Consider the following 18617-nt stretch of genomic DNA (forward strand, 5'->3'; position numbering starts at 1 on the left):
CCGTTGTTTAGGTGACCACCTGTGTTGGGATCTGGGTCCTCACTGGGAGTGCAGGGAGGTCTGAGTCCCCTAAGATTTTGGAATGATAGCGAGGGTAGGAATGCCCTCCTCCTGGGGTTCTTACTTTCTCAGGGTTCCCGGAGGAGCATGCCGTGGTGCCCACAAGCCTCTGCCTCCCAGGAGCCTTCCTGCAGGGTGGCTCCAGAGGCCTCAGAAATGAGCTGTCCTCAGAGGACCGGGAGCCCGTCACCTCCACCCCACCTACCTCTCAAAGGCAGGGCCTTCTCTGCACTGGGTTGGAGGGAGGGAGGAGGTCACGGAGGCCTGGGGGTGGGGGTGGGGCGCAGGCACCATGTGAAGCCCATGGATGCTCCTAGATGCGCACAGATGGGGCACTCAGGGAACTGGCTCCTGGGCAGGGGGGCTCCCTGAGCAGGCCATGGCGCTCCCAGTGGGCTGTCACCGTCGTCACCCAAGGCCTGAACCAAGAGGGTCCTTAGGTCTGAGTCTGCCCCCAACACTCATAGGCCCTGGGCCTAGAGGAGGTGTGTGACTTGTGCAAGTGACACGCTGGGGCCTGACACCAGGACCCTGGCACCTACCACAGCCAGGCCAGGGAAGGGGCCCTGGAAAAACCTGGAGAATTCTCCAAGAGTACTGGCTGTAGGGCCTTCTCCTATGCCCTGATCCCATGCCAGTGGGAGAGGGTTACCACTGCAGCCTGACCGTCCAAGGCTCCAAACAGGCTACCAGCAGAGGCCAAGGGGTCAGCCAGCTGGGGTCTCCGTGGAGCTCTGAGCATAGTCGCTAGTGAATAAGGGGGCTGTGATTATTTAATGCCTAGGTCCCCTCGGGCTGAGGGTGTCATGAGATTAGATTGAACCTGTCTTGTCCCCGAAGAGTGCCCAGCGCCTAAACCCTGCACCAGGCACACAATAGATGCCCAATAAATACATGTGGAAGAGCCAGTTGCAGGAGGAGAGGCTGGCCTCCCTTCCTGGCAGCCCCCGTTCCCCACCCCCGGCCCCACCCTCTGTATCCCGTCCGGCTGGCATCCAGCAGGCGGCTCACCTCTTTATCATGCCACAGGACGGCTGAACGCCAGGGCTGCTGGACAACGGGCCAACCTCCCGATCATAGTAGTTCTGGTAGGGCACCGGAGCTGCAGGCAGCAAGCGCATGAGGCCCCAGGTGGCGAGGGCAGGGCAGGAAGGACCTGTGCCACTCGACACCCCATCCTCTCCCCATCCGGAGACCCAGACTGGGGCCCCACTTTCCCATCCTTGCCCTGGCCACCCTGGTGCTTGAGGAGGGGGCCCGCTCCCTTCCTAGAGAGATCTCACTGTGGGTACCACCAAGACCGAATAGTCTAGACTCAAGATTTAGTGGTACCAAGCAGGCTGGAGCAGGTGTTCCGGAGAGGCTTCCTGCCTCTGTCCCTATCCTCACCTCCCCCTCCAGTGTCAGTGTTCTTAAGCTCTGCTCATCCTCTATCGCGGATGAGGCGGCAGGCTAAGGACCCAACCAGAGGACTGCACTGTCCCTGACCCCTTCCCCGGGCCTGGCCAAGGCTTCTCCACCCAGAAGGGAGCTGTGAGCCACCCCAGTTCTGTCCTGGCAGTTGAGGCTCAGAGAGCCTGGGCCAGGCCTAGGGAAGGCGGGCCTGGACCCAGAGGCTGTGCTGCCTGTAGGTGGGCCTCACCTGGGGGCTCAGTGCCCGTGCTCTTGGCCTGGATGAAGCTGTCTATGTCGGCGTCCACGCTGCAGCCTTCTAGCGTCACTCGCACCTCTTCGTAGAGCTGGGGGCGGGGAAAAGCAGAGGCTGAGGGGCCAGGCCTCACCTCCATGCCCGCATTATCAAGCCTGCCCCCACTTCGGGTCTGAACTCTGACCAGGGGCCTTGAGGTGTAACTGCCCCAGGCCTGCCTGAGGGGTTAGAGCCCTGGCTGACAGCTTCTCCTGTTTCCCGAACACCTACTGTGCACAAGTTCCTTTGCAAGGGATTTACCCCACTCCTGTTCTCTGAGGTGGACACTACTTCCTCATTTTACAGATGAGGAAATTCGGAGGAGAGTGACTTGCCCAAGGTCACAAAGCAGGAATTCAGTGTGCTGGGCTTTGGATCCGGTATGAGAGGATTCAGAGCCCACACTCCTTCCTCCGCTACAAGGAGGTCACCAGGTGGGCTCAAGTCATTCGGGGAGAAAACCCCCAAAACTCCTTACCGCATGGGCAGAAGGGGTTAGGCAAGTAACAGCAGCGGGCATCAGGGAGTCAGGGCTGCCATGAGAGAGGGAGCTTATGGCTCTAGGACTGCAAGGCCCCTGGCAAGGGAGGTGGCAGCCCCTCTCTGCTGAGGAGGACCCACCCAGCCCACCGGGCATGTAGAGCTCAGTAAGGGAGAACCAGGACACCCTGGAGATGTCTGGAGACAGAAGAGGGACTGGACCTTGGCTCCTGCAAATGCCAGGCCTGGAGCAGGGCAACCGAGGGTCCCCCAGCCTCTCTGCAAACCTCTGAGGTGCTGTGTCCACCTCCCTTCCCCATCCCAGCAGAGGGAGCATGTGCTCTGTGGCTCTGATAGCAGAGCCAAGGCCTTGGAGCAGGGGTGAGCAGAGAGGGCAGACGCCAGGGTAACCACAAAGCCCAGTCTGCAGGCAGAGAGGCTGTGGCCCTTTGTGGTACTGAGCTCCCTGTCCTCGGGGCCTGGGGCAGCCGCTCAGCGCTGGGTTTGGAGACCCCTGAGGCCAGAGACCCGTGAGGCCAGGGCTCGGACCACAGAGGACTAGGTATCTGCTGACAGGCTCAGGTGGACCTGGGTGCGCTGTTGCTAGGAGGCTGCCCTCTCCTCACGCCCCCTCCCACTCCCTACCCCTCCCTGCCCTCAGCCCCCACCTCGTCATCCTTGACGCACTGCATGGAGAGCTGGTTGCAGTGCACCCACAGGGCGTTGCGGAGGATGGTCAGCCGGTCAAACTCTTGCAGCTGAAAGGCCTGGGGGAGAAGCGGGGGTGCTGCTGCAGGGCTGGGCCAGGCCCGGCCCCACTCAGCTCAGCTGGGGCTGACCAGCCAGACCCCTTCTGCTGAAGCCAAGCCGAAAGGAAAGTCTCTTCCTGGGGGTCCCCACCCCCACCTCTGTGCCAGCTCCTGAGGCTTCTGGGAAGGGAAGTTGAACTACCTGTGGGCTTCCTGCCCCGTCCTTCCTCCAGGCCCCACCATACCCCTGGGGAGTGTCTTAAGAGGAGCCCTGGACCCTGAATCCTGAGGCCTGTCTCCCAGGCCCTGCTCATCAGCAGAGCCCAGGGAAGCTATGGGTTTTGTCTGAGCCTCAGTTTCGGCTTCAGCCAAAAGGGGTGAAGGATGCCTGCCTGCAAAAGGGGACCCAGAGCACAAAGCCAGGCGGTGAGCTCCCTGGGGGCAGGGACTCAGCACAGGGCCTGTGGAGTGAGGGGATGAGTGAAGGAGTGAAGGAATGATGCCTTTCCCCCACTGCTGCCTCATTTCCCCCCGTGAAGCGGCTAGAGCAGGGACGGGCGTCTTTCCCATTTTGTAGCTGGGGAAACAGGCTCCACGCCGCGAGTGTCTCTCACCTCACAGGTGGCCCGGTGCTCCTGCTCCCACTCGCCCCGCACCTTCTCCAGCTGCTCGATGTTCTGCCTGTATACTCGCTCTGGAAGCACAGGCAGTGCTCAGGGAGGCCAGCGGCCTAGACACCCTCCCACAGCTCACCCCTTTGCTCCTGCAGTGCCCCTGCCCGGAGAGCCCTCCTCCTCCTCAGAGAGACCTGCCCTGGCTGCTGGTGCTACATCTGAACGCTCATAAGGGCCACCCACTCTGGTACTGCCCTTAGGGTGACTCTCAGCTCCCCCTGTGGTCCAGCTGCCTGGGGCCGGAGCAGAGCCTCATACACCCAAGGTCAGAATCTGGGCCTCTCACCATCCCCAGGTCCCACCGTCTCACTTTCCAGATGGGAAACTGAGGCTCAGAGAGGGCAGCCCTGGAGGAGGGGTGAAGGGGAGCATTGGGAGCTATTGGGCTAGGAAGCCAGCAGGCTTGAACCATGACCTCTGTCCCCCCAGCCAAGGGAGCAGCTGGGTCCTGGGAAAGGCAGTGCTAGCAGAAGGGAGAGCCTTCCCAGGGGAAGGGAGCAACGGTAAGCCCTCTGTCCTAGGAGTTGTGCCAGCAGAGATAAGGGGTGTTGGGGTCTTCTGGCATCAGGAGAAGGATAGAGGAGACAGAAGCCCAGAGAAGGCTCTGATGTGTTTCAGTGTATGTAAGAGAGAGAGAGGTGTGTGTGCGATGAGTGGGCCTGTCTCCCTTGATTGTGGCTGTGAAAGTCCTGGGCCCTGGAGCCAGATGGCTTGCGTTCAAATACAGTTACCACCACTTATTGGCTGTGTGACCTTGGGCAAGTTAATTAACCTCTCTGTGCCACAGTTTCCTGGTCTGTTAAAAAAAGGGGATAGTAATAGTGACCACCTCGCAGGATTGTTGTGAGTGTTAGTTAAAACATGCAAAGCACCAAGAACAGTCTTGGCAAATGTGAGAAAACGAATGTTTTTGTTTTACTTGCATAAGTTTGGAAATGAGAGTGATGAGCGTGACTGTGTCGCCAGGGAGAAGGAAGTGTGCTGTGGGGGAAGGAATGTCCAAGCCACTCCACCCCCTAAGCTGAGGAGGTGGGCTAGCCACGTACCTGCCTCCATGGCTGAGTCCTTGCACTGCTTGGCTTTGTTCTGGCTCTGAGGAGACAGAGGGAAAGCAGCACTGAGGCCCCGCCCCTGGGAACCCCCCAGCCCAGCCCTTGGGCTCCGAGCCTCCCTGGGCAACCCTGAAGGGACTCTGTCACCCCCTCCCTGGCCACGCAGGGGGACACTCAGGAGCCAACTGGGGGCAAGTTCCATCATTAACTCCAGCCTCACCCTACAAAGGCCCACAGCCTGGTTCCAGTAAAAAAGGAATAAAACAGAAACCTGCACTTCATGCAGGTACATGTGAAAACTAGAATGTTGAGAACTAGAGGGAGAAATGTAGACCAGGGGCCGGGCCCTGGGGCCCCACGCCCACTGCTGAACCCACTGGCTGAGGCTGGGGCTCTGTCCCTGACTTGCTGCCACCAACTCACCTGCAGGCCCCTGCCCTCTCTGGGCCTCAGCTTTCCTGTCTGTGCAATGGGCAAAATGTGTTCTTGAGCCCTGGCATCTCTGACACTCCTACCCTGGCCAAGAGGCCAGAGCAGTCAAGAGCTTGGGTTCTGGACAACCTGGGTTTGGGTGCTTTCTTTGTTTCTGCCTGGCCCTCAGACCTTGAACAAGTCACTTACCATCTCTGGGCCTGTTTCCTCTCTGTGACATGGGCCTACTGAGCCCTTCTCCAAAGGGTTGTGTGAGGGTTAGCATCTGCTCTCATTGCCCTGTGAGCTCTGGGCCTGGGCTGCAGTGGGCCTGCTCTGAGGAATGGGTCCTTGGGTGCAGCCTGGAGATGGCAAAGGGGATCAAGCTGACTCTGTCTATCTAGACCCTAAGATTCTAGGAAACCCATCTCACAGATGGAGGGATGAAGGTTCAGAGCGAGGTGAGCAGCCAGGATATCCCAGATGCAGACCTTGCCTTGGAGTGTCTGTGGCACCCCTTCCCTCCCTCCCCACCCTGCCCCAGCCCTGTGACACCACATGGCCTCAGTGGCTCCACGCACCTTCTCCACCTGTTTCTGTTGACCATTGGTGCTAATGCGCTCGAAGGCCTGCTCGGCATCGTCTGCATCTCGGCACTTCTGCTCATATGTCTTCTTGGACTGGGGGGTGTGGAGGGGCATGACTTGGGGGCCCCAGAGTGAGGCTCCTGAGCCCAACCTCCCTTCTCCCTGTTGGGGGCTGTGGATGGGTTGGGGGCCTCCTCACCAGGGACAAGGATTTGGGGATCCAGAATGGAGATGGAGAAGGGAGTCTTGTTCCCAGGCCCCTTCCCAGTGGGGACAATGTAGCCCTGCCCGCAGCCCCGGCCTCTTCAGAGGTGTGGTCACATCAAACCGCCAGCAGGGCCCTGAAAATGCCATGCATCAGCACGATGCCAGCCTCTGCACACGTGGTGGAGCTATTTTTCTCCTTACTCAGTGAACTAGGAGACACAGCTCAGGGGTCCCTTCTCCCTCTGCCCCTGGAGTCCCCAGCGGACAGCCTGGATGACCCTGTAGACCACTGTCTGGGACTGGCTGCTTGCCCATCAGTCAGGAGCCCCCCAAGGTCAGGGCCTGGGCCAGTCTGCATGGCACCCTGGGAGCAAGTGCAACGCCAAGAACCCGACAGGCCGCTGTGCCTGTTGCTGGATGGAGGCCTGAGGCAAGCCCTGTCCCAGTCCAGGGCTCCTGGGATCCACACCCTGACCCCTGCCACCCCTCCAGGCCTAAGACCCTGGCACTCACCTCCATGGCCTTCTTGTGGAGCAACAGCTTGCTCTTCTGGACACGGTCCATGATGGCCTCATACTGCAGGGGACATGAGGCTCTGAGCTTGGGGCCGTGGCCTCAGGACACTCCCTTAGGCCAATAGGACAGGGTGTCCTTGGGATGAGGCCCAGCATCCCTTCCTGGCTCTGAAGGGGGTGCTGACAAGATGCCCTCCCTCTCCCTCAGCCTGCTCTTTCACAACTACTGCTCAGAACAGAAAGCTAGAGGAGCCCGGGGCATGGATACACATGGTGTATCCTCTCCCTGCAGACCCCAGCCAGGACTTGGTCTCTAGCCCGGGAATATCCAACCTACCTACATGCACATGCGCACACACACGCATGCTGTCCTTCACTCACAAGCCTCTGTACCTACTCAAAGCCATCATACCCCGTGTACACACGCTGGCACACACACACACACACACAGTTGCACACACACAGAAGTAAACGTTAACAGGCCCCCATGCTCCCACCTGCATACACAAGGCCTTCACAGAGCAACCTCAGACACCACTCACAAGTACACATACGCACACTCTCCCATGTCCGCCACACAGCCGTGGGCCCTGTGTACACACCCCAGACTTGGTCATGGTCACACGCTGGTGCACACGGGGCCCCTGCACCTCCACCTCGCCTCCCAGGCTCCTTGTACAGATGGAGAGGATGGAACTTGGCCTGGACAGAGATTGGCTATAAGGATAATTGGAAATGAAACACCTCTCGTGTTGGGGCTGGAGCCGGTTTGTGCCTGGGGTCTCAGTGGGGCCGGTGCCAGCGGGGAGACCTCAAGAAGCCACCTGGCCACACACAGACACGCTGAAACACATGCACATGCTCACAGGTGTGCAGAGGTGTATGCACGTTCTCCTGGGCGCACACCCACGTCCATACATGCACACACGTGTGCACACACACCCAGGCAGCCTTCCCCGCACACTACATCATGGCTGTCCTTCGCTTGTGGGAGGCCTGATCACACCGTGGAACTGTCCCTCTGTCCAGAACAGCTTTTTCAGACATCACAGCCCCACTGGCCACAGGAAAGCTCAAAACAGCCATCCTGGGGCCTCGCTATCACAGTAGATACTCTGCAAGCAAGTCCCAGCTCAGAGAGGACGCCTGCTGCAGCTCCTTAAGGCTGGGCCAACTTCTGGGGCTGGCTTGGAGGACCCATTGTCTACTCAGGAGCCCAAATTTAGAATCCTGAAAGCCTGAGGCCCCAGCTGGCCAGATGGGCAGACAGGGAGTACAGCCACGCTGAATGTCTGTGGCCAGAGCTACTAATCGGAGCCAGCACCCTGCCTGTGAAGACTGCAAGGGGCCTAGTTCTGGGCTGGGTCCCCCAAAGCTTGGGAGGTGGACAGAAGTGTCCCATCCCGCAAGAGGGAAACTGAGGCGCAGAGAGGGTAAGTGGCCTGGCCAGGACACCCAGTCCCAGCCTGGCCCCAGCCATGAACTGTTGCCTTCTTTCCCTTCACAGCTCAGTTGTGTGGAATTTTCCATTTTCAGTTCTTTGGACAGTTTACAATGATGCTTCCTTTCCAAGCAAGAAGTGCTCCTGTGCCCTGGCCTCTCCCACCCTGTCCAAGGCACCACGCTCATCACTAAGGCCCTGAGAGGCTGATCATGTGTCCGTACCTGCCTTCCCAGAGGGCCATGTGCTCAGCCAGTCAGAGAGTCTCAGGCTTGGGAGGGTGCCCTGGGACACAGGGGTCACCAAGCCCACCTCCCATCCAACCTCTGCAGCTTCCCTGACAAGTAGCCTCCAGCCTCTGTTTGTATACCTCCCATGATGGGGACCTCACTTCCTCTCCATGCAATCCCTCCATCTAGGGACAGCCACACCCTACAGATGGGTGAACAGTACCTTTGGATGCTGAGGTAGGCTCGGCAGCCCCCACTCCCCACAAGCTCTGTCTGTTCCCCTCAGCCTCAGGCAGCCCTGCAGAGTGGCTGCAGTGACTGACACCCAAGTCTTCCTTTCTCCCAGGTAAACAGCCCTGATCCTTGGGCTCAGGACCAGTTTCTGGTGACTCCCCAACTTAGGTTGCCTCCTTTGGATACCCCCAAGCTGTCATGGACCCTCTATAGCCTGTTGTAGTAGGATGATCAAAAAGACCAAGGTCTTTCCCTCTTCCTGGCCTGAGACAGCTCAGGGGGAAGACCCCCAGTGGGGCTTTCAGGCCCGAGAGCTGGGCCCTGGTCCCAGTACCAGGCGTCTGTCCACAGCCCCCTCTCCTCCTTCAAATCGCCATCACCCGCAAGCCTGGGGTGCTGCCCATCGGGAGAGCCCGTCCCCTACTGCCTCCACAGCGACAACAGCCACCGCCCACTCGAGGCCCATCCCCGTGCCCGCTTACCTTCCTCCTCTGCTCCTTCTGCCTCTCACGAAACTCCTCCAGGCTCCGCAACTCCTCGCGCAGGGCCAGGGCCAGCTGGATGTGGGAGCTGCCCACATTCTCCATTTCTGGGGGCAGAGTAAGGACGGTGGTCCCCGGTGTCAGACCTGGGGAGCCCCAACCACTCACATATTCGCCCCTGCCTGGGCCAGCCCACCCCAACCCCACAGCTCATCTCTGTCACCCCCAAGTCCTCCACCAGCCTCGACTCCCGGCCAGCGTCCATCCATCCCCACCGGTGGGGGATCTGGTGTTCCCAGAAGGTCCTGTCACCCCGCAGCCTGGTGTGGCGAGCAGGCGGGACTTACGCTGCTTCAGAGAGTCAAAGGAGGCCCTCAGGGAGCTGTGAAACAGAAAGACCAGGGTCAGCAGGAGGACAGTGCAGGGGAACCTGAAGTCCTGGCTGGGCCCGGGGACTCTTATTTTGGTGGGAGGGCCCTGGCTCACTCACACACTGAGACCTAGACCCTGGGGACCCTCTAGCCAGACCATGACATTCCGCTCAGAACTCAAGCTGGGATTTCTGGAATGCAAAGCTCTCTCTTTGGAAGTTACAAAACAATCAAACCTCCCACTGTGGCAGAATGCTCTTGGCTTCTGCACATCTTCAGGGCCCTCCCTCGAAGCAGGAGAGGGTGGGGTTCAGACCTGGCAGGTGGCCTGAGGACATTTTGGAGGGGGCTGTGGGGGAAGAGGGGGACAAGCAGGGCAGAGGTGATGGAGGGGAGAGATGTAGGGGCCTTAGGACAGGATGAATAGGATGTACAGGTGAGGACAGCGAGAAACTGAGGGGCTCCCTGGTCCCTGGCTAGGTGGCTGGGTGGATGGTGGTGACACCTCTGAGAGGGGCCCAGGAGGGAAAATGGGGAGTTACTTTTGGGTGCACTAAGCTTGGGGTGCCTGAGGAAACCCAGTAGGAGGAGTCAGGAGGCACCAGGTGGCCAGTCTGAAGCAGACATGCAGACACTGCCCACTCCAGAGAGGGCACCAAGGAGAAAGGGAAGGGAAGGGGCTGGCTGGGCATAGGAGGTGTGAGGGGGTGATGCCCAAGGGTAGGGTTGCCAGATGGAGCAAATAAAAATACAGACCACCCAGTTAAGTTCAAATTTCAGATAAACAACAAATAATTTTTTAATGTAAACATGCCCCATGTAATATTTGGAACACACTTCAATTTTAAAAATATTTGTTGTCTATCTGAAATTTAAGGGGGCATTCTATATTTTATCTGGCAGTCCTGCCAGGGGGCTGTCTCCCAGAGCTACAAACAGAGTTGAGATCTGAGCAAAGATGTCGGAGCCCACTCAGGGCCCAGTCTTGTCTGCTGCTGATGGGTAAGGGGCACCACGAGTGGCCCTTGGGTCAGAATGGGACTGACAATAAAGTGCCTCTCCCCAGCCCATCAGCTCTCAGGGGCAGGGGCTTCTCAGAGGAGTGAGCTCCCCCTCCTGGCAGAGGAGGGAGGTGACTTGGAATCCCAGGCTAGGAACCTGGGTAGGGGCTTCCTGCTCTGGACTCCCAGGTGCGTTAGAAGCAGACCCTGGAGCCAGACGGCCTGAGTTCAATCCAAGCTCTGCCACTCACTCTCTGTATGACCTTGGGCAAGTTACCTAGCCTCTCTGGGCCTCAGTTTCCCCTTCTGTACAATGGGGATAATAGCACAAACAGAATGGTTATGAGGATTAAATGAATGTATATGTATAAAGCACCTCTGACCTGGTGCAAAGCACATGCTTTACAAGGGTTGCTGTTGTGTCACCCTCCCCTGAGCCCACTACTGCACACCCTGACCTGGGGGTCCCCCAGGCCTCTTAACCTGACCTGAGCTATACCTCCAAAATGCCCCACCTAAGAGCTTACTGCATGCCCCCTCTTATCAGAAACCCCCACTGGATTTGCCTTCAGGTAGGGGGTCCCCTTGAGGCAGCCCCGTAGATTGGGCTCCTTTCCCCCACCACTCCCTGCAGCCCTGTGGGTACCAAGACTCCAAGTGCACAGAGATGGTGTGTGGAGGTTGCAGATTGGCCCTGAAGTGAGGCTTGTCTACCTCAAGGGTAAAATTCTCTGCCTGTGTTTATGTCCCCTTAACTCCCCCCTCACCAGGACGCCTGAGGAGCCACAGTCAGTCGAGGCCGATAGGGAAACTGAGGCCCGAGCGTGGCCAGGCTTGCTGGGGTCACACACAGGCAGCGGCGAGGACCCTGTTGCTGGCCGCATCCTGCTGCAGCCCATCCAGCCTCTCTGCGGAGCAGCGCGCCCGCCCACTGGTGGCCACATGGCCACATGACACCCAGTGAGACAGCCCTGCCCACCCGCCTGCATTTCCCCACAATCCTTGCAAGGCAGGCTTCACAGGGGGGCTCCCTCCTCCCATGGGGACAGTTAGGGAAACTGAGGCCATGGAGGAGCAGCAGACCAGCAGCAGCAGCATCACCTGGGAGTTTGTTAGAAACGCAGATTTCAGGCTCCACCCCAGTCCTCCTGAAGCAGAAGCTTGGAAGAGGGGCCCAGCACACTGTGTTTTAACAAATCTCCAGGTGCTGCTGATGTACGTTCAGATGCTGGCCTAAATTACGTAATCCTCACAACTCTGCCAGGCAGGGAGGGTACCATCATTATCCGCATTGTACAGATGAGAAAAACAAGGGTCAGAGAGGTAAAGAAACTGACCATGGCCACACAAGTGGAGAGAGCTGGAGCCTTCTGCTTCTCACCAGAGGAAGGAAGGGGCGATTGCCATGGTGACCCCACCTGCCCTGGCGGGGGGTGGAGAGGTCAGGACTCTTCTCTGACAGAATTGACACCTTGCCAGCAGTTACACCTCCTTCTCACACACTCATCTCCTGCCTCAGTCTCCCCGTCCACGGTTAGAGCCTCTCCAGGTCCAGTATGGCCACTTCTCCATGCCCCATCATGACCCACAGCATGACCACACCCTGCCCAGACCCCTCCCACAGGCTGGGGCTTGCACACCCATTGCCTGGTCCTCACCTCCTTTTAGACTTCACACCTCACAGACACCTCAGACTCAGAGTGTCCAAAACTGGACTCATTGCCCTACAAACCTGCTCCTCCTGCAGGGCTCCCTTCTCAGCAAAGGCACCACCGTCTACCAGGTTATGCACACCAGAAGCCTACCAGCGCCCTTGGCTCCACCCTCCTCCCCCTCCGTTACCTTCTTTTTCACTTCCCAAATCTCCTATCGGTCCACCTCTCACTGCCACCACCCTAGCCCCTGCCCCATCACCTCCAACCCTCCAGCTTCACTTCTCACCTGTTATCCCTGTTCTTTGGCTACCTACCAGTTCCTTCTATATGCCATGTTCCTTCTTGCGCAGGGCCTTTGCACATGCTAGTTCCCTATGTGCGGCATCTTTGCCTGGCTTCCTCTTCTGTCCCTTCAGAGCACTTGTTCCTATTGTCATCTTGGGTTGATACCTTGAGTGTCTGTCACAGCACTGAACTGTGAGGCCACTGAACAGCGGCAATGCCTGGTTCTCCTCCCCATTGTCCCTAGGATTACAGCCCAGAGCGATAAGTTCCAAGGCCTTTCTCAACTCCAAACCACTCAGGGAAACCATGACCAAGATGTCCCAGAGCTCTCCTCTACCGTGTCTCCATCACATGTCAAGGATGGGGACCGCTTGCAGGCCTCTGACCTCTGTTATCAGTCACCAGTGTCCTCATGCGTAACTCATCCCATTGCCCTTTTCAACCCGGCTCTCAGGACACTCAGCCTGGAATTCTGTTCCAAACAGTCTGAATTTCCAGTGTAAATGTCTCCTTCTGTACTTCTGTACCACCATGTGACACGCACTATCTCGTGGTCCCTGCTTTGCCATCCCACCCCCTGCGCACCTGCCAGCCGTGAGGCTCCTGCCTCCCGGCTGACAGGAGATGGGCCTCTTGCTCCCCTTGCTGGAGGCTGGGCCTCAGTGAGCTGACCTCAGAGGAGCCCTGATGGGAACAGGGCCCGCCTCTGTCCCTCCAATATCCTCAGTGATACCTTCATGCTCTGAGCTCAGAGGAAGAGAGATCATGAAAAAAACCCCCTCTCTTTTGACAGGAAAACACAGCGTTTCAGGCTGTGACAAGTGGGGTGAAGCAGGGACGAGAGGGTGTAAGGACTCAGGTGGGGGCCGTTCTTGCTCGTGGTTACTGCAGAGGGGCTCGCAGGAAGCTGCCCCCAGCCCTGCCTCAATTTCCCTTTATTTCCTGAACCCCTGCCCCATGCAGCTTCTGCAGCTTGTGGCACTCAGCACCCTATGTGGCGCAGGATGAACAAGAGTGGGGGGAGGTGACAGCTTTCTGGGGGAGGCGGTATTTCGGCTAGACCTCGCAGGGGAGAAATGAGGGCAACAGCCAGAGCAAAGGCCCCAAGGTTGGAAGGAGAGTCAAGGTGAACTTTCTGTAAGGGCTGGATGTGTGGTTTAGATGTTATGGATAAGCCCCCTGCACCCACCTAGCGCTTCTTTAAGATGCATTGAAAGGGCCTGTGGGGGTCCCTCGAGTTGGGGACCAGGTCTTATTTGTGTGTCCCCTGTTGCCACTGCCCAGCAGATGCTTGCTGAGTTAATGTGTGAAGGAGGAGAATGCTAAAAGTCACTTGAAGGTGGGAGTAACCTCGTTTTAATATATGTGGCTGAGTCTCTGGCCTTCTGACCAGTCTGAGGTCAGGGGATGACACACAAATGCTCTATTTCAGGCAGCAGGGGTGGGGAGGCTGGCCTGCTCCACCCTCTCAGCTCTCGCTGGGCTATTTCTGGGGTCACTTCACCCCTTAGCTTTTGTCCTCCTCGTTCGCCCCATCCAGCCTATGCACCCCCAGCCCTCCACCCACCCTCAAGGGGGCTGAGAATGAGCATCCCATGGGACACAGGGGCCTTGGCCACGGGGAGGCAGGGGGCTCCCGCTGACCAGGAGACGGGCCCTGGAGGATGGGCTGCCGGTCCCCACACGGAGCGACCAGGCCAGCTTTGCCAGGAGCCAACCCCACACCCCCCCACAAGTCTCCACGGCGACAAGGAAGTGACCCATGTTGTCATGGTTGCCACTCACCCTACCCACAAAGAGCCCTCCACGTTGGTGTGGGATGGGGCAACCTGGTCTAAGCCAAGACCCTGACAGGCAGGCAAGGCCAGAGTGTCTGGGAGAGCTTCCTGGAGGAGGTGGGGCATGAGAGGGCCCTTGGAGTGATGTTCTGATGCAAAGGACTGGGGACGAGAGTGAAGTTACCCTCAGTGTGCTAGACCCTGGCTTCAGAACAGTGAGGCCCTTTATTTTACTTTATTTTAAAAATTCTGAATCCCTCCCAACTCAGCCTAGGGCCTGGCACATAGTAGGTGCTCCATACATGCTTGGATGGATGATGGATGCTTGGCCCACAGTTAAAGAAAGGAATGACTTAATGGTGTCACCAACCCTAGTACACGCCTTGTGGACCAACAGCAGTAATTGTTAAGCACCTACTGTGCAGAGTCAGCTGAGCTGGGAGCTGCAAGGGGCACAGCCCGACGGGAAGCAGCAGGTGAGCTGGGATGGTCTGACTCCTGCCTCCTGACTCTCTGGTTCTGAATGTGCCCTGAGCTTTCCCACCTCCAGCCTTTGTCCGTGCCGGTCCTCTGTCAGGAAGGTGCCTTCCCCTCCTCTCCACCTCTCCCAGGAGGTGCCCTCTGCTCTGCCCTGCTCCTCTGGCCACCCCAGCTCGATGGGGAACTCGGGGCAGTGCTGGTGTGCATGCACTGCTCCCAGCCTGCTCTGGAACCCGTGTGGCTGTGCAGCGGGGCCCCTGTGGGTTTTGTTCCTGCCTCTCCTTCTGCTGGTTATGCTGAGCCGTAGGGCCTGGCCCTCCCAGCCCAGGCACCAGCTCCTCCTTGGTAGGCAGCAAGGTGGACCCTGACTCTCCTCCCTTCCCTGGCCTGGGGCCCCACCCTGGTGCTCCCACCTTGGATGGAAGCTGTGCCTCTAGGGCCAGGGCCAGGGAGGGGCTGGGCCTCAGAGGAAATGGTCTAGGCTGGCCAGGCAGGCTCCTCAGTGTTAAACTAAACCGGGTGACCCCAATTTATCTTACTTATGGAGGGGCCCATGAGATCCTAAAGACCCCTGCTGTTTATCGAGCGTCGCTGTGGCTTGGCGCTCTCTGCTTGACATTGTGACTGTCCAGAGCAACTCTTGGGAGTGATTGTACCCTTTCACAGCTGAGGACCCAGGGCTCAGAGAGGGGGAGTGACCATCCCAGGGTCACACAGCATATAGGGCAGGGCAGACCTTGACCCACTCGGCTTCCTATAACCACGCAGAGAATCAGGGCTGCCCACAGCCTCGCCCTGGCCACTTCTGTACACCTCTCCACCCTTCCCACTGCCCACCTGGCTCCATTCCCACTTTATTCTCTTCATTGGTGGCTTCTCCTTCCTTATTTTAAGTCCCCCGTGACTCACAGCCCCCTGAGCGTGCCTCACGCAGTCCACCTCCAGCCTGACCTCCCACCGTGGCCCTGCCTGGAGCACCCTCTCCACTTCCCCCAGGAGGTCTCCTCTCTTGTTGGGAAAGTTCTCCTTTTCCAGCAGGCCTGGGAGGCCAGGAGGTGGGCAGGGACTCCCCCTGGGTCATGCTCTCTTGATTCCACCCCCTGCCTGGAAGACAAAGAAGGTCCCCACAGACTTCCATTCGTTCCTCACCATGTCCTGAGCCCTCCTCGGCACTCAGCCGGTATTCAACCTCGGCCCTGCCATCTTTATCTGCTCAACAGCCCACTGGAGTGGACAGATGAGAACCAAATTCAGAGAGGTTAAGTGACTTGCCCACAGTCACACAGCTCACAAAGGTCAAGCGGGGACTAGGGCTCCTGCATTCGTACTCCTGAAGCTGCTGTTCACACTTTGTGGTCCAACGCAGGACCCTTGGGCCTTGAGCATTCATCTCCCCTGGCTCACACCACTTTTCAACCTTCCTCTAGCCCTCTCCAAGTTTTCCCTGACTCCAGGTTGGAAGCAGGGACCAGCCAGGGTTGCCTATGTCTTTAGGAGACTTAGAGCATGTTGTTTATTCAGACACTCAAATGAGGGGACCCGGTTCTGGGCTTTGCAGCTGACAGGGTCCAGGGCCACTTTCCTTGGGCAGAGCCAGACACTTACGGGCCTGACCCCTGTGGGAGCAGGGGCAGGGGGCAGGGGTTGCTATGGCAGCCGCAGGCTGGGTGAGGTCTTGCGGCTCCGGGGTAGGAGGAGCTCTACCAGACTTGGAGTCCAGGGTCCTGTCTGCCCCTCAGCCTGGCTCGGTCCTCACCCAGCGGGGAGAGTCCACACGTCCCGAGGCAGCCCCCTCCGCTCCACTGTTAGAAAGTTCTCCTTAGCTGCCCTCCAATCGTCACTCTCTCTCCATCTGCGTCCCCGCCTGACAGTCTGCACACAGAGACCCAGGCCCCAGGGCCAGAGAGGCCCAGCGGCTTCACAGCAGCAAGTGCCCTTACTGCCTCCCCTCCCAGCCAGGCCTGAGCCAGCCCTGGACTCACATATTCCTCTGAGGAAGGTTGTACTGTCGTCTGCTCACTGATGAGGTAACGGAGGCACAGAGTGTCAGTGACCCCCCCACCAAGGTCCCAGGGCTGACGGGTGAGGAGCTGGCACCCCCGCCTGTGGCCACACGTCCCTCCTGGAAGCCTGAGCCGAGCCAATGCTGCGGGGTCTCCGGCAGCCAGTGGGGTCCTGTCACCTCCCCTCAGGGCTCTCAGGACTTGGATGGGGGCCGCCCAGAGGGTGCGGGCTGTGCTGCAGGCACCTGAGGACAGATGACCTCACCCCCTGCCCAGGGCCTCCCTGGTGCCCAGACTGCTGGCTTTTTCCCACACGCAGAACCTCACCTCGCCCAGAATGCCTGACTCCCAAGAGAGATGCCCTCCAGGTACCCTACCCTGGGAGCCATCCAGACCCTCGCCGGCCCTCCCCAGTCCACCCCACACGGGGAAGCCCTAAACCCTGTGGAAAGTGCCTGGCGAAGCAGGAGGGGCCCTCTTACTTGATCTCTGTCTGGCCGCCTGCCTTCCGGGCGATCTGCACCAGGTCCTTCCCATACCGTTCCTCTGCTTGGGCCCTGCAATGACAACCCCTGAGCACTGCATCTCCTCCACTTCCGCCGCCCGCAGCTCAGGCTCTGCCGGCGGCGGCAGGAGGACCTGACAGTCCACCTGCTCTGGGGGTCAGCTGGCCGGTGGGCTCCTCCTTGAGAAGGTTAAGCCTCCAGCCCTTCGTCTATATAAGTGTTGGCTAAATTCAAGGACATCTGGAGGAACATCAGATTATTTGCCCACTTTGGGGAGGCCCAGGTCGTGAGAAACAGGAGAGTTGCGCTCCTGACTTCTTAGAGCAGTGGGGTGGGGGGGGCCCAGCCGGCAGCTCGGCCAGGATGGGGGCTCGGCCACTTCCCGGGGGCTGGGGGGAGGGGCTCACCTCTGCCTCAGCAGCTCCTCCACATCCTTGCACGTCTTCCTGCCATCCAGCAGCCGCTGCAGCAGCACCTCGTAGCCCGTGTGGGCCGTGAAGTCCCTGCACTGGAACACAGGACAGAGGGACGTGTGAGGGCCGCAGCCGGGCTGCGTGGGTCGGGGGAACGCAGACTGCAGCCTGGTGAGGACCCTGCTGACCTCCTCCAGCCTGGCCTCCCCGTCTGCCCCGCTCTGCCCTATCCAAGAACGAGCTCTTGGGATTCAGGGCCTGGCTTTGAGACAGGTTGGGACCTGGGCCCCTTTGCTGCAGTGCTGCAGTGCTGGCACCTGGACACACCTCTCCTCAAGCTACAAAATACAAAGAAATTATATGGGACTAAAAATAACGGCGTGCATGTGCATTTGGGGCAAATTCTGGACCAAAAGATACAGAAGACCCAAGAAACCTCAACTGCCACTTCTGAAGAGCCGGGAGAGGAAAAGCAGTGGGTCGGGAGCAAAAGCTCGTTGCATGCAACACCAGCTAAGGGGCGGGCAGACCACCTAAGCCACCCCTCCAGCCCGACCCCTGGACACACCCCTACCCTCACCCCATATAAAGAACAAGTTCTTCCCCCTTGAGCGAGCGGGCAAACAAGGGAAACTGTTGTTTGTTCTCGCTCCCCCCTGCTGCAATAGGGACCCCAATAAAGCCTTGCCTGAACTTCTTGTCTGGCCTCTGATCAATTTCTATTGATTAAGGAGGCCAAGAACCCTGGTTGGTAACAGCTTCACACAGGCACACAGTAGGTCCCCCATCTGTGGAGGTACCAGGTGTAGGTGAGCCCCTCGTGGATCAGAGCTCATAGTCAGGACACAGCAACTCTAGTCTAAGACAGCCATGGGAAGGGTCCCCACCAAGGCTCCGTGATGACAGCCTTACGGGGTGCCCAACACTGCTCACTCCTGTCACCTTCTCAATTACCCTCTTTATCTCAGGGGTCCAAGTGAGAAAACTGAGACACAGATGGGTGAAGTGTACTCAGGGTGCACAGCTTGAAAGCAGCAGGTGTGGCATTGAACCCAGGCTGTCTTATTCGGGTCCGTGCCCTTCACCCCTGCACTCTAGAGCCTCTGCAGAGACAAGAGCAATTGCTGTTCCCTGATCATCTGCTGTGTACCAGATGCCACGCCGGGCTCCTGCACCCATCTGCTGAGGTGGGCCTTGAGGGTCAGGGCTAGGGCACATCCTAGCACACACTTAGGACACACCTAGCACCCCAGGACACCCAGCACACCCTAGGTCCGCCTCTTAGCCAGGATGGTGGGGAGAGGGCCATCTTGGAG

General features: G+C 58.7%; 1 protein-coding gene across 3 annotated transcripts in view; it reads right to left on the bottom strand.

Moving 5' to 3' along the window:
- Positions 1 to 18617, bottom strand: part of PSTPIP1 (proline-serine-threonine phosphatase interacting protein 1) — a 40181-nt gene that overhangs the window by 3045 nt on the left and 18519 nt on the right. For 2 of the 3 annotated variants that reach the window (XM_082452672.1, XM_082452673.1), the window contains exons 2-12: positions 17296 to 17396; positions 16865 to 16939; positions 9157 to 9191; positions 8810 to 8916; positions 6421 to 6483; positions 5695 to 5793; positions 4697 to 4742; positions 3591 to 3670; positions 2896 to 2994; positions 1703 to 1799; positions 1072 to 1162 (exon numbers count right to left, since the gene is read on the bottom strand). In XM_082452672.1, coding sequence (XP_082308798.1) covers positions 1072 to 1162; positions 1703 to 1799; positions 2896 to 2994; positions 3591 to 3670; positions 4697 to 4742; positions 5695 to 5793; positions 6421 to 6483; positions 8810 to 8916; positions 9157 to 9191; positions 16865 to 16939; positions 17296 to 17396 — 893 coding nt within the window. The remainder of the gene's footprint in view (positions 1 to 1071; positions 1163 to 1702; positions 1800 to 2895; positions 2995 to 3590; positions 3671 to 4696; positions 4743 to 5694; positions 5794 to 6420; positions 6484 to 8809; positions 8917 to 9156; positions 9192 to 16864; positions 16940 to 17295; positions 17397 to 18617) is intronic. The other variant, XM_082452674.1, reaches the window with a different exon arrangement.

Source organism: Balaenoptera physalus (assembly GCF_965194825.1).
Source record: "Balaenoptera physalus genome assembly, chromosome: 2".
In the NCBI taxonomy this organism is placed as follows: domain Eukaryota; kingdom Metazoa; phylum Chordata; class Mammalia; order Artiodactyla; family Balaenopteridae; genus Balaenoptera; species Balaenoptera physalus.